Genomic DNA, 16,228 nt, shown 5'->3' on the forward strand with positions numbered 1-16,228 from the left:
AATTAAGAAAATAAAAAGGAAAGGCAACCCTAGCTTGGGGAGTTAGGGTGGATGAAACTAAGCACTCCACACATACTGCGTCACTCCATCTGGCTCAAGAGAGAGGAGGGCATTTCTGAGCTGCTTCCATACCATGGCCATCATATGTCATCCAGGTAGTACCCCACCATGCCCAATAAGTCTGAATGTCTTTCCCCACTGACTTCCCATCTTCCCACCCTCCTTAATTTACTTCCTCCTCTGAATGCTCAAAGCGCTTCCAAAATAGCACTTAACTGCAGTGCATCTCTATCCTTTTGTGGGGCAGAACCCTGCGGCATTGAGCTCTTCTAGGGCAATGACCGCATCTTACTTATCACTGGGTCTCCAGGGCCTAGCCCAAAAAAATGACTCAAAACATTTGTGTTAAAGAAAACTAAATTGATTATGAGAACTGAATACAGTAATGAGACAGATGATGATGTATCTGAGTGTTTTCAAAGATACATTGTGCCTATAAATGTATAAAAAATTATGGGGCAGTTTGATAAATGAAGGTGAATGTATACACACTTTTTTCCACCATGGTATTTAGCACTGCAAAAAGCAGTAAACAGAAAAAGCTCCCCAACAGTAACAAAAATAAAAACACCAAGTAAGGTTTCTTTTCAGTAGCAAAGTATCAAGATACATGTGAATAAACAAATACAGAAGGAATAAGAACTACTGTGCCATATATTCTGTTCAAATAATAAAGTCCCTTTCAACCAGTGCATTAATGGAGATAGGAGTATTTCACCCACTGCAGGGACTGAAACTAAAGCTGGAACCCTCTGCCCACTACCCAACTCACTTTTTGCCACTTTTCTAATTACTTGGTATGTTGAGATCAAGCAAACTCATTTTAAAATTAGCTTAAGCCAAATTAGAGAAAAACTGTCATAAGAAATAATCCTCTAATCCATCACAAATATGAACAACATTCCATTATAATATAATTACACCTCTAACAATAGTAACACAATCTAGGATGACTTAGCTTTCTTGCAGCAGAACAGTCTATGATTTTATAAAGCTAAATAAGCTCCTGAGCTTACAGACACTGACTGAATAGCCTTACTTGGTTTCAGTACAAGAGAGCTACAAGAGAAGCCCTACTAAATTTAGACTCTGAGCTGATTTCATCACTAACCTGTTCTCCTGAAAGAAAGAGAAGGCACAGGGGACGCCACAAGACACTGGGATCAGCCTATTTAATAAGGACAGTTCTATAGCCAAAAATGGTCACAAAAAACGCTCTGCTGGGCTCCGGAAAAACTGTCACCAGGGCAAACCTGGAGCACCTGTACTGCGGGCCCTGGGCACGGCGTGGCTGCACCTGTGTAGAATCCTAGAGTGGTACTAAAAATTCCAGCTCCTTACACGGGGTACAGAGTAGTAAATGTGACTACAATATGATCAGCCAGATTCAGAAGCTTTCCCAGAAGAAGAAAGTATAAGAAACTTGAACCAAGACAAGGCTTGAACCAATCTGGAGAGGCATAAATTCAATCAAATCCTGACCATTCTTCTTCCCTTTTTTCAAAGCTAGTCAAGAAAACATCTAACATTTTCATCTAAAAAATGGTTTAATTCAAATTACCAGTTGCCATACAGTCGACTCCAACTCATGGAGACCCCCTGTGTGTAAGGGTAGAACCGTACTCTATAGGGTTTTCAATGGTTGATTTTTCAGAAGTTGACAGGCCTTACTTCCAAGGCACCTCTAGAAGGACTTGAACCACCAACCTTTCAGTTAGCAGCCAACTGTGTTAACCATTTGTACCTAGGGACTCCTATTCAAAGGACATTTTGTTAACACAGTCAAAGGCTGAGGAAAATAGCTACCAACCAGCATAGCTGGGTATAGTGACAGTATAGGCACTGACCATCTTATAGGTGGATTTTCTCTCAGTATTAGTAAGTCAGTTGTTTGCCTGTCCTGTGGAGTGAGTGGAGAGGAGGAAGAAGGTTGCACAGAGAGAAATGGGCAGCCTGTGCTAGGGTCCTGATGTATAGGGAGTCACTAGTCAAGTTCTCAGTGGGCCATGCTCTGGTAGTGACCCAACACTGGATGTGGTGGTTTTGCTGCTCAGACCCCAGTCTAGAGAAGAGGACTGGGACACCGAAAAATAAGTATCAGAAATAAGTTTTAAGGGGGTTGGTATCTTAGGGCTAGAGAAGAAGGATGAGAAAGAGAAGGGAAAGAACAGATTTTGTTCCACTCCCATCGTACTCCCCTCCCCGTTTCTTTTCCTCTTCCTCTCTATGCAGTCCTCGACCTTTTCTATCATCTCCAGTAAGAAGCCCTCGTGGCACAACAGTTGAGTGCTCGGCTCGAACCCACCCAAGTGGCTACACAGGAGAAAGGCCTGGCGATCCGCTCCCGTAAAGATTTAAAAAAAAAAAAAAACCTATGATACAGTTCTGCTCTGTCACATGGGGCCCTGTGAGTTGAAATCGAGTCAATGACACCTAACGACAACAACCAATAGCTTATCTAACACTGCTGTATCTTTTTTTTTAAGGGATTTTTAGCACCTTGCTGTCCATTCCCCCCACTTGAATATCTTATAAAACATCCAGTGAACTGGTTTGAGCTGGTATTGAAGTAAAAACAAAACACTCCCTTCCTCCCACCCACCCCCAGCCTCATAAATGTTATAAACCTATTGAACCAAAACAAAAAATATTTCCAGGCTGAACCAATCTGATATTTCATTTGGTTCAATCCCCCACTCTACCATGGGAAATCCACAAATATTCATTTTCTCAGCCAGCATCAGGTTTAGGTGAGAATAATACTATTGTATTAATTTTTTTATTATTATAGGTAATATTCTAATCCACTGATAGCACGCTCAATTTAAACAGCCGACTTTTTTACTTTAAAAGTTGCGTTCGATTAGAAATAAATGCATACCATACATGCATATGATTACATGACCTAGATTTAATGTTCAAAGAAAAATTCGTAAGGTTATATATATCTTTGGGGTAAAAAGCAAAACAAAACAAACAAACAAAAAACCCCAGGAGATAAGATCAAATCATTCTCATTGTTTTGCAGCTTACTGCAATATATTTCTAAATGTTATACCTTCTCATACCATCTTTCCTTTAAAAAGCTTTTTCAAATGCTTACATGGAAACAAAAGAGATGTTATACAAAAGCTGGAAATTTTGAAGAAAATGGAACACAAATGTGAGGCAGTTTTTCAGGTCTTTTTATGAGCTACAGAAAAGCTGATGTTAGTTTTAATATTAGCTGGGAGAGATCTCTTAGCTGGAAGTAAAATAGGAAATAATACAAATAGGGAAAAAATGCAAAAGGGGTCTGCCACGATTGGAGCCCAGCCTTTAGACATTAAGAAATGATTCTGCTGCACAAGAAAAAAAGTCAGCTTAAATACGTGCAGATATTTTGTACATGTTTTCTCAGAGCATATACTAAATTAAAACCCCACACGTAAGCTCAGAGGAATTAAAAAGTTAAAGAAAAAAAAAAAAAACAAGATATTTGACTATTCATAATTACAATGAGGATAAATCACTGAGGTCAACAATATTTGGTTTTGTTCTTATCCTAACTGCACTGTCCTAGCTGCCTTAAATGCCTTCCAAAACAATAAAAGGCATAAATAAATAAATTCATAAATAAATAACTACAAAGATAGCTTCTTCCCGCTAAATGCCATTATCGAAGACAAAAGAAACGTCACATTTTAAATTATGAATATGGAGACTGTGCCAGAGAGTTTTTGATAATTTAATTTTACTTTTATCGGTTTGGGGTTTCTCTAAAATAGACTTCAAGGTTGCAGAAGAAGTACTTGGGGTGCTTGTTAAAATGCAGATTTCAAGACTCCATAGCCAGAAATTCTGATTTACAAGGTCTAGGATCCCAAGAATCTGCATTTGTAAGGATTCAAATAGAGATTATAAAAGCATTTGGAGATCATACTTTGAGGAAACTGCTGCCTAAAATAAACTGTCTCTCTATTATGGAGTTTACAGTTTTTTTTTCAGCAAAATGTGTGTGTTTCAGGGCACAAAACCCCCCAAAACAAAGGAACCTCTAAATCCACTTTGTACTTCTGATCTAGTGAACTGGTTTGAGCTGGTTACTGAAATAACCTAAGGTACCAGATGAGTTATTCTAATGGACGTTATCTGTTCAGTAGTGATCAAAATTGTTTCTACAGGTTTTCAACATGCCATGCCTGATAACGCCGTGGCTACAAACGGTTGTAAAACGTACACCAAACGTTTTTCTTTAACATTACTGTACAAAAGAGATGCCACGAGAATCCTTCACCGATGCTGCTTCAAATTCTGTTGAGCTTGCTTTAAAGGCTTATGAGAAAGTTTAAAAGATCTGCAAAGAAATGATGTGTATTACTCATAAACATTTACGACTGTATTTAAAAATGATATTCTAATTTGCTTTCATCTCATTTGCGATCAGCAACTCTCCAAGCTGTTTACATAGGAAGCTCTCCACGGGCTCCTTTAACATTGAAGACTCATGACTGGAAATTTCCTGTACAGCCTCTTTTCGTTGTCCTCTTCCTTCCTGTGTCTCTTTACCTTGATAACCAACCCCATTCCCCCTATCCACATGTACATATACCTCTTTTCTGGGTAAAACATACATTTTTGTCTTTGCCTCCTAGCAGTTGCAAATTGATTTTTATTTATCCCCAAAATGAGCACTTCTGAGGGAACAGCATGTGTCAGGCACTGTGCTAGGCGCCAGAATCCAAAAATGAAAAAGCAGAATTCCTATTCTAACGTGGCCCATAGTTTTGTGGAAAAAGAGACCAACAGACAAGCAATTACAATGCAAAGTGCTATTATTTACAGTGGATTGCTTTTTTTTTTTTTTTTTTTTAGTAACAGAGAAACTCTGCTGTTTTTCCTCGGCAAATTAAACATAAGATATTACAGAGCTCCGGGAATGCACAGCAAGAATATCAACGGCCAAATAAAATTTGAATGATGGGAATTTGAAGCTGAGTAAGACGCAATAGAGTTTCTTCCTGAAAGTAACATTTGGAGCCGTTTCAGCAGCCCAACAACCTGATACATCACCGGGGTCCACAGGAGCTCGTACTGAAGGGCAAAGCGCTGGTTAGTCAGCACCCACTGCTGACCTCATAAATCACAGGCCTCCACGTCTGAGGTCTAGGCAAGGTGAGGGTGAGTGAGGAACTGCTCAGATCCGGCCACCTCTCTGCTTCAGGGCGAAGAGATGTCATTAGCTAGTACCGAAAGCCAGTCTTCTCCGATTAATCCAGACCTAGCAAAGGGTTTTTTTTTTTTTTTTAGCAAAGGGAGAGTACACAAACCAGCGGGTGTCACGCACAGGAATGATCTCAAAGTGACTACTGCACTTCTTCAGACATGGGGGGCTTTCCAAATCTTGCCTGCATTACATGAAATCTTTTCACACATAACCAACTGGGAAAGTCAGTAGAATATCCAGTACCACTGCATTAACTAAAACTGGCGACTCCTTCGTATCTATTATGTTTTATGGATTTTCATGTGAATACATTTGAATAATATTTTTTATTTTCTAAAACTATTTTCATGTTAAGAGTCAGAGGCAGAAAGGAAATCTCTTACCTACTAGTTCACAAGAACAAACTACTTAATGTTTACAAAGGAAGACTATTTCTTTGACAAATAGTCTAACTTTATAGTATTTATTATTTATTAGAATGAAGCACTTTAAGATGCCACTGGCATGTTTTTATAACATGCCTATACTTTATCACTGAAGTAGAATCTTTTTACTTTTTAAACAAGTTTTAACTCAATACAAATTTTTTGCAGACCTACTTTGCATCAGGTATGGTACCACCATAGGCATGTGACGATGAATAAAATATATTTCTGTCTTCATGGTCTTGCAGTATCTTCAGGGAGAGCAGGGCCGGATTAAGGCATGTGAGGGCCCTAAACACTGATAATCTGTGATGCCCCCTATTGGGTGAATGTAGCAAAAGTTAAACTCAACAGTCCATCCCCACCTCTTGTTTTTCAGAAAGAAACAGTACGCTCCCCAAGAGACCCACTGAGATAAGGAGTTCAATTACATGGGAGGGGACTGTAGGAGACAGATGTCAACGAAGGTGTTGAAGTGGCAGGAGCCTCACAGCTTAGACCTTGTGCTTGGGCACCCTGGTGACTCTGCATGAACTTTATTTCCAGCCAGCATATTCTCACGCACTGGAGCTGGTGTCAATTTCATTTAGTGCCCTGCCAGTTCCCTTCCACTGCGGCACTTGCTTTTTCTTGTATCCTGTCTGCTTGGCATCTATGAGTCTTTGCTTTGGGCGACTGGTGTTCCTGTTTTGTTGATGCCCTAAGCACCGGCTTACCTTGTTTATTGGGTAACCCAACCCTGAAGAGAAGTAAGAGTTAGACATGGCAACGCAGTGTGGCAAGTGTTTTCTGGAGAGGTGGGCACAGTGTTAGGGGAACACCATGGAGCCTAGGGGGTTGAGGGATGCTTCACAAAGACGGTGGCAACTGAGCTGGATTTTAAATTGTGAATGGGATTTCACCACGTATGAAAAGGAAAGACCTCCCAACAAGGGAAGCATGAGAAAAAATATGTGATTCAAAAGGGAAGGAGCCTTTCAGGAACAAGGGGTATTTTGTAAGGCTGAGACACAGGGGAGTGAGACAAACAAGATGACACTGAGATGATGGGTTGAAGGCAGAACAGAAAAGACTTTATCAGTCTCAGTAAAGGAGTTTGAATTGTGTCCTATAGGGAAGGACAATATGGAGCCCTGGAGGTTTCTAAGGAAGGGTGTTACAGGACCCAATCTGTGTTTTAGGAAGACAAGCATGGCGGCTACCAACAGATAATAGAGAGGAGTTGAGGAGAGCAGCTAAGAGGCATTACGACAGCTCAAGCAAGAAACTGTTCATGATACCTGACAGGATGGCTCTGTGCTCTTAGGTGCCTATAAACATTTTTTTCATATGTTCTCTAGTTATACATGACCTTTTCCCCTTCAATTATATCTCAATGCTGATACTTATTTTTTCCTACCCAAAATATATCTGTGGCTTATAAAATCACATTGCACATGACAGCAAACATTTAGGTAAATACTTAAAAGATAATCTCTTACCTGAACAAAGCTGTTCCACTTTTGTGTAGTTTAAAGATACTATGTCGTTAACCCATGCAATGATGTCATGTCTGCTCATAGTCTCTTGGGTTATCGAGGTAGAATACACATTGACAGCCATTCCCCAGCTAGGAAAAAAAAAAGAAGAGGTTTATTTACCCACAAGGAAAAAATTAACTCAGAAACACAGAAGACATCTATTGAAGGTCAGGGTCCTTGGCAGAGCTCTAGGGGAGGTAAAAGTTTTGCTTTGGTTAAGTGCTTTACCTTTGCTTTCTCTATATATATTCTACATACTTGTCATAATATAAATAAATTTCACATACTTTTCAAGTAGGACCACTTGATAGCTCCCTCAACTAGACCCAAATGTTCTTCAGGTTCTAGGATTTCCAGTTTACAATACAAATTAGAGTCTCACTTTTGTCCTTAAATCCACGTGTGGTATTAAAAAGTTATCAGGTCTACAACAGTATACACCAGAATAAGTTTTCAGTTTTATAAATTTCATAGCTTATAAGTACTTGCAAGCCAGCACCTCCTCCAGTCTGCTCATACTTTGGATTCAAAGCAATCCCTATCAAAATTCTAACAGCATTCTTTGCAGAAATGGAAAAAACAATCTTCAAATTTACATGTAACTACAAGAGGCCCTAAATAGCCAAAGCAACTTGAAAAAGAAGAACAAAGCAGGAGGACTCTCCCAAATTCCAAAACACATTATAAAGCTACAGTAATCAAAACAATCTGGTATTGGTACAATGATAAACACATAGACCAATGGAATAGAATTAGTCCAGAAATAAACCCACATATGCATGGTCAATTGATTTTTGACAAGGGTGCAAATACAGAAAAAAACAATCTCACCAATAAATGATGCTGAGACAACTGGATCTCCATAAACAAAAGAATAAAGTTAGACCCATACTTAACACCATATATAAAAATCAACTCAAAATGGATCAATGACCTAAATGTAAGATTTAAAACCATAAAACTTTTTGAACAAAACATAAAAGTAACGCTTCAGGACCTAGTTTCGACAATGGATCCTTAGATCTAATACCAAAAGCACAGAAAGCAAAAGACAAAATAGATAAATGGGACTTCAAAATTAAAAACTATTGTGCAACAAAGGAATTTATTAACAAATGAGAAGACAACCCACAGAATTGGATAAAATTTTTGAGAACCATGTATCTGAGAAGGGTTTAGTAACCAGAACATATAAAGAACTTCTACAACTCAACAACGAAAAGACAAACAACCCCATAAAAAAATGAACAAAAGACCTGAATAGATGTTTCACCAAAGAAGATATACAAATGGCCAAAAAACATTGAGAAGATGCTTAACATCATTAGTCATTAACCCAAAACCAAACCCTTTGCCGTTGAGTTGATCCTGACTCATAGCCATTAGCGGAATGCAAACCAAAATCATAGTGAGATACCACTTCGCTCTCACTAGGATAGCTATAATCAGAAAAATGGAAAAGAATAAGCGTTGGTGAGGATGTGAAAAAACTGAAACCCTCATGCATTGTTGGTGGGATTGTAAAATGGTGCAGCCTCTGTGGAAAATAGCTTGGTGGTTCCTCCAAAAGTCAAATACAGAATTGCCATATGACCCAGCAATTCCACTCAAGTATATACCCAAAAGATCTGAAAGCAGGGACTCAAACAGATATTTGTACACCAACGTTCACTGCATCATAATTCACAACAGTCAAAAGGTGCAACTCTCCATCAATAATTGAATGCATAAACAAAATGTAGTATATACATATATACACAATGGAATATTATTCAGCCTTAAGGAGAAATGAAGTTCTGATACATACTCTGACATGGATGAAGCTTGAAAACATTCTGCTGAGTGAAATAAATCAGAAATAAAAGGACAAACACTGTATGATCCCACTTAGATAAAATACCTGGAAAAGGCAAATGGATAGAGACAAAAGTTTATTAGTGGTTACCAAGGGTGGGTGGGAAGGGAAATGAGGAATGTATTACTTAAGGAGTGCTGAGTTTCAGTTGATGATGATGAAAATTCTGGAACTGAACAGAGGTGACTGTTGTACAACCTGATGACTACAATGAATGTCACTGAACTGAACACGTAAAACTGGTAGAAATAAGTGATATTTTGTTATATATATTTTATAATAAAATATAAAAAGTCATACAGAGAAATAAGCAAAAATATAAAAGGTTAAAAAAAAAGACCAGTAATAAAATAAAAAACTAAAAAATGCTGAATGTAAGAATGTGCGCTACTTTTTTTTTGCAAATACAGTAAGGAGGGCAGTAGGTAAGCTAGGAACATTTTCTATCACTACGGAAGGAAATTACTTTAGAAATAGGCCATATACATGCTTCACTAGAGGCCGGGTGGTGCCTCTAATGAAGCACCTCCTGGTTAAGTGCTCAGGTGCTAACAAAAAGGTTGGCAATTCAAACCCACCCAGAGGCTCTGTGGGAAAAAGACGTGTCAATCTGCTCCTGTAATGATTACAACCTACGCCAATGGAGGCACTTCTACTGTCATATAGGGTCACTATGAGTCGGAATTGACTTGAGGACACACACAACAACATACACACACATATCGGAGCTCTGGTGGTGCAGTGGTTTAGCATTCAGCTGCTAACCAAAAGGTCTGCAGTTCAAATCCACCAGCTGCTCTTTGGAAACCCTATGGGGCAGTTCTAGCTGTCCTACAGGGTTGCTTTGAGTCAGAATCAGCTCCTCGCCAATGAGTTTTGTTCATAGACAACTTTTACTTTCAATTTTCAAACGCATACGAAAGAAGAAAGTAACAGAATAACAAACCACCAGTTGTATTTACCTCTTGGCTTCAACAATTATTAATACTCCATTTATACTTCTTCCCATCGACCCCCTCCATCCCCACTCCCCACCACCCATGCCAGATTACCAAAAAATCAAACCAGTTGCCATCGAGTTGATTCTGACTCATAGCGACCCTATAGGACAGAGCAGAACTGCCCCATAGAGTTTCCAAGGAGCACCTGGTGGATTCGAACTGCCAACCTTTTGGTTAACAGCTACAGAACTTAACCACTAGGCAACCAGGGTTTCCCAAGCCAGATTATTTGGGAGTAAATGCCAAACATGACATCATTTCATCTGTAAATGATTCAGTGTGTCTCTAAAAGATAAGGACATTTTTATAAACTATACCACATTATCACTCCTAAACATAAAAAGGAATTTCTTAATATCAAATACGCTGTGTTCTCATCTCCTAACGTCTTATTTTTTTTTCACTTTGTTTGATTCTGGATTCAAATAAGGTTTATACATTGTGATTCCCTGATATTATACTTTAAGATTCTTTTATCTGTAGGTTTCTCCTCCATTGTGAGTCCATATCCCTCTAGCTCTGTTCATGCCTCTTTCCCTTTATTAGCTCTTTCCACAGTAGACTTTGACACAGAATCGAAATGGCAAACTGCAAGTTTGGAGAGAATATCCTGTGAGCGTCATACAAGACGGGATGTCTCCACCCACCCATCCCCCTCATCTCTGAAGTCTTTGCTCCTGAAGATTGGCAAAAAATCCAAGGCATGCATTGGCATCTCAGGTAACAGCCTAATTACCGCTTTGCTAGACCATTTTTAAAGGGCTTTTATTTTTTTGGTTAATAGCTTCTATTGTGGAAACCCTGGTGGCGTAGTGGTTACTAACCAAAGGGTCGGCAGTTCAATCCACCAGGCGCTCCTTGGAAACTCTATGGGGCAGTTCTACTCTGTCCTGTAGGGTTGCTATGAGTCGGAATTGACTCGACGGCAATGGGTTTGGTTTGGCTTTGGTTTAGCTTCTATTGTTTCCTTCAGTCTATCATTTATTAAACAAAACTGCTTTTGATATTCAATGTTTTATCACCTATGTAAATTACATAAAACCTCAGTGAGAATATTTCAAAATATGTAGAATATTAACAAATAATTCAATTTAAAATATTTTGGATTGTTTGATGTAATTTTCATATACCTGCATAATTTTTGGTGGTTGATTTACTTTTCCAATGGTTTCCTCCTCAGTCAGTGCTGAAATGTGTTTGTATTTACTAGGATAAGGAGGGGAAGCCCAGAATGGGGCTAGACGGCACTGAACCAATTGGGCATAAATAAATTTTGCTCCAGATGATTTAAAAACAAAACTAAGCACAAAGTAGGGAAGACACAATCAGATCTGTGTTTTAGAAAGATGATCCATATACAACAAAACCTGCTGCCGTTGAGTTGATTCCAATTCATAGCGACCCTGCAGGATGGAGCAGAACCGCTTTAAATCTTTACAGAAGCAGACTGCTGCATCTTTCTCCATGGATTTGAACCGCCAACCTTTGGATTAGTAGCCAGACGCTTTAACCACTGTGCCACCTGGCTCCTTATCCATATACAAGCGAGTAACAATTTTCTGGTTACCTAACAGAAAATAAGAGTTATGGTAGCTTTTAAAAAATCAATACGAACAAGGAAGCAAGTTATTTACTTCAGGTTCTGTCAATGAATCACACTTTCCTCCAGGTCTTTATTGATAACATTCAACTAAGGGCCACAATCCTCCTTTCATATCTAAAGAGACATTCAGCACAAAAAGCCAAGTAAAAGCACTATCTGCCTTCAAGGAGTTTATTTACAATGACCAGGTGAACAATGGAAATAACCGCTGCTCTGTGCTTTAAAAAAACTCGAGTTAATCAGTCACGAGGCTCACCTGTTCTAACCTCTACCCTATAGCTGTCTAACCTACACAGCTGCAAACCCGTTGCCAATGGATGAGTCAATTCCAACCCACAGTGGCCCTATAGGACACAACAGAACTGCTCCATAGGATTTTCAAGGCTGTTAACTTTCTGGAAGCAGAGTACCACGTCACCTGGGTGGCTGGTGTCAGAATGACAAAGTGGGAAAGTAGGGATATGAGTTATCTTCACATTTTGGAAATTAGCCTTGTGTCAGCTACCATTCATTCATGCCGGCCCCAAAACCAATTAAAATACTCTACAAATTTGTCAAGAACAAATCTGGCAAGGTCCGTGAAAGATTCCAGAGCAGCGTCTCTTCAAAATCAGACAAATATGTACAACGTCCTAGGCTAGCATTATGTGTGGCCTCTAACTGAAATTTTTCTTATGTAATTCATTTTGTGTCTCTGCCTCAACCCACCCCTTACAAACCATACTTGAGGGAGGGGGCTCCTTTTCCTGACTTCCTCCCTTCATGCTTTGATCACTCCTCTTAGGGGGAAATTTTTTTTTTTTTCAGCAGGACTCACCACAGGCCAGGTGTCCCAAGATTCTAGCTCTGACCCTGTTTTGGGTGTGTGAATATATGGAGGAGGGCTTGAGGAATTAAATTTGGGAATGAGGCATGTGGAACCTATTTTGATTTTTTTTTTTTTTAAACAACTAAAGTCTGGGCTTGCTAGGATTCCAAGTTTAGACATGGCCATCTGCGAAGAACAGCCTCCCAAAGTGGGTGACTACTGTCCGCTGGCTGCTCTGTAAGGAGGTTCCAATTGCCTTAGATTTACCCAAAATCCACTTTGAGGCCGAACCTTTAAAAACCCTTCCTGACGTCGGTTACCTTCTTTATGCCACTCGGTAAAGGAACTTCTTATTCAATATAAAATGTTCTGAAAAGTCAACCCACCCCACGCCAACATGGCCTGTTCACACATTTTGCACTGACAACTACATCCACATCTGTGACTGCCTTTCTTCTCTCGTAAGAATCTCTATTTCCCACATGTTCCCACATCACTGGGAGAAGTAAACCCAAGGCCTCATGCTTAGTTCCCATCTCACGGGGTGTTCTTTGGGTAAGGTTTTTAGGATTGTCAAGGTTGGCCAGTTTCTCCATACCAGGCCAAGGGAGGTACATTATTTCAAACACACATGAAAGCATGGATTTTCACTCAGAGAGGAGAATCTGTTTTGCTTTTCTAACAGAAATAATCATTTTGCTAACACCTCTAAGTATCCACAAATATGATAACAGTTTACTTCATCAGTATAAAAAGAGAAAACGTAGCCAATCACTGATTTAATAATGTATATTTCCTTCTCTTACAAGCTAGTCAGTGCTGCATCTTTCTAAAATAATCCATAAATTTCTCAGAAAAAAAAAAGTACATCCCAGAGATTATACATTCACCCAAAGGAAGAACCCCACAAGACCACTTTTGCACATAAATTATCAACCCAAGGGCGAAATATTCAGTGCAAATGCACACATTTCCGTTAAATACGCGAGTTTTCGTCTGAAAAGTCTTGTGACAACACAGAACAGATTCTGCCTGAACGCCTCCTTCTTGGCTCCCAGAAGAAAAAGGCTGACGTTAAACCCCCGGTGGCTGTCCCTCACACTGAACTGAGCATCAGCGGGGAGTGACATGTAAATGTGTCCCCTGAACCAGAAACTCCCCCACTTTTCAGCTAGGTATAATTCATTCTCTAGATTCAATTCCATCCAAACATTTCATCAAGGAAAGGCCATCTCCAGATCATTGTTTATTCATCGCTCTCTTTACTTGCCACCTGAAGTGTGGGGGCAGGGAGAGGTACTCTTCTGAGGAGGGCCATCAGGACGGAGTAAAGAGGGAGTCAAACCTTGACAAGGTGAAATCTCCCTGGAGAAACATTACAGAAACTGTAGTGAGTTTCATTTAAAATTGAACATTAAAGCTTCCATTTCACTTGTGGAATAACTGATGTACGCATGGATTTTAGGACTGGAATGGGAATTCAAGAGTTCATTGATCGTCCTCAGGTAATAACACACTTAAGACCCTGTCAGCAGATGTGCATCTTCTGTTTCTAAAAGGCTCCAGGGCTCTGTTATGGCATTAGGCTAATTGCCTAACTCCCCTGGGCACTGCCCACCTCCCCCCCCCCAACCCAGCTGCCCTGAAGAGGCAGTAGAAGGGTCTCCTAGGGTGGCCGAGGTCTGAGAGCTGCACTGAGTTAAGGACGACTGAGAAGCATCAGGCCACTGCCCACAATTCTAAAACACATACATATCATTAAAATGTAGATACTGAAATATGCTATTTTTTCTTAAAATTAAGTTAGTTATGATTTAGAATGAGTGAAGAAAACCAATATAAGTGACTTTATTACTAAGCTGCTTAGAGAAACATTTGCTTGCCAAAGTTATTCTACCGCAACCAAAAAAAAAAAAAAACCTACACCCACTGCTCTCAAGTCGATTCTAACCCATGGCAACCCCATGTGTTATAGAACTGCTTCATAGGGTTTTCTTAGTGGGTAATCTTTACAGAAGCAGTTGCCAGGCCTTCCTTCTGCAGTGCCATTAAGTGAGTTTGAACTGTCAACCTTTCGATTAGTAGTTGAGTGTAAACCACCTGCATCACTCAGAGGCCTTATCCTATCATACCCACAGGCTAATGAGCTTTCTCAGAGAGCAGTATTTCAGAGTTTTCTAGGCTGCCTATCATTGTGATATTAATGGGGTCTCTGTTAAAATTCATTGCTTACTAATAATATGTTTAATGTGGGCATAAAGGTCCACTTAGTCTGACGATTAAAACTCCAGTTAATAACTGCTACCTTTCAAAAAGAATGAATACAAAAATATTATTCCTTTACAAATTGCCCTTACTTTTACCATAAACTACCGCTTTTTAAAGCAGATCACACTCTTTATTGCCATACCACCAAGTATTCTAAGTACTATTTTTTAAAAATAGAGTATGACTAAAACACAGATTTTTTTCCAATTGCCTGCAAAAGGAGATTCCATAACTCGCCTTAAAAACATACCCCCATTTTTAACAGCCTTCCTCCTAACCCAGATCTCATCAAATGCTATTCGTTAGGTGGCTACTTGCTTCTAATCCTTAGCTTGGATACCTACCATATTGTAACTAAATGAAAAAAGCATGGAACTTTCAAAATAGCACTCAGAATTCACAAATCAATAGCTCTGCCTCTGAAATGACTTGGAAACTTGGCTCTTATCCAAGGAATGAAGAAATTTTGGAATTCCAAAAAAGTTCTTTGTGGCATCCACAGTGTCCACTAATATGAATGAAACTGCATTGCATATAATGAGATTAAAAGGGAGATGCCATAAATACACACACACACACACACACACACACATACACACACACACAGAGCATACGTTTCTTCATATGGTTAGAAATACAGTTGATTATACTTGCCTAAATGCCCATCTGGTTCAAACAGTGGGTGGCTTGGTCCATGTTCTGAAAATAATTCCAATGACCCAGAGCTCATTCCCATGCCACAGGGCTTGGAGGGTCTCCCAAGGGCACCAACTTATGTTCAGCCTCCCTTCCTCCTACTTGGCTCCCAGTACATCCACTCGTTCTTTACCATCTGCCTTCTGTTTACTTTCCCAGCCCTACTTGGCCCTGTTCCCTCCCACCCTGACCTCAGCTCTCTCCCATGATCCCAAGTCACTTCCCATCAAGCCCCAAGCCTCCTCCACCCAGCATAATTCTGGGTCAAGCTTTTAGGACATAAGTACCACTGCCACCATGCTGGGTGGTTGCTCTCAGTTGTTAATCCACCTTGTGTAAAATTAAGTACAAGATACAGCAAAAGAATATGTGGCAATCAAATGAGCAACAGACCACTACGGATGCCAGGCAAAATCATGTGATAGGCAAATTTGTGTTGGGAATGCCCCCAGCCTCCTGATTCTGAGCTATTTTGTGCTCTTGGTGGTGCTGGTCTCTCCTGGGCCGCTTAGCATCTTCTGCTATCCACTATCTTTAAACCTTCTCATAATAAACAAATGGTGGCTGACAGCTTCAAGGTTAATCCTTAGGGATAACTGGGGCCCAAGGCCTTATGCAAAGGAAGAGACGCCCCCATGGTGGAAATTTCCCCCCAGCCTGGAATACTAGTTCCCAGGATTTGGCACCATTGGATACATATATCATGTTTCAGGGACAGCTCAAATGTCAACTTCTCAGCAAGGCTTCCCTGACCACCTTATCTGAAATGGTGTCCTCCAGCTGTTC

At 39.8% G+C, this 16,228-nt stretch overlaps 1 protein-coding gene across 4 annotated transcripts in view; it reads right to left on the bottom strand.

The window, feature by feature from the left end:
- Nucleotides 1-16,228, bottom strand: part of MAPRE2 (microtubule associated protein RP/EB family member 2) — a 169,426-nt gene that overhangs the window by 79,467 nt on the left and 73,731 nt on the right. For all 4 annotated transcript variants that reach the window (XM_010586772.3, XM_064294616.1, XM_003406743.4 and 1 more), the window contains one exon: nt 7,173-7,300. In XM_010586772.3, coding sequence (XP_010585074.1) covers nt 7,173-7,293 — 121 coding nt within the window. In that variant the 5' untranslated portion in view covers nt 7,294-7,300. The remainder of the gene's footprint in view (nt 1-7,172; nt 7,301-16,228) is intronic.

Source organism: Loxodonta africana, chromosome 11, assembly GCF_030014295.1.
Source record: "Loxodonta africana isolate mLoxAfr1 chromosome 11, mLoxAfr1.hap2, whole genome shotgun sequence".
Classification (NCBI taxonomy): domain Eukaryota; kingdom Metazoa; phylum Chordata; class Mammalia; order Proboscidea; family Elephantidae; genus Loxodonta; species Loxodonta africana.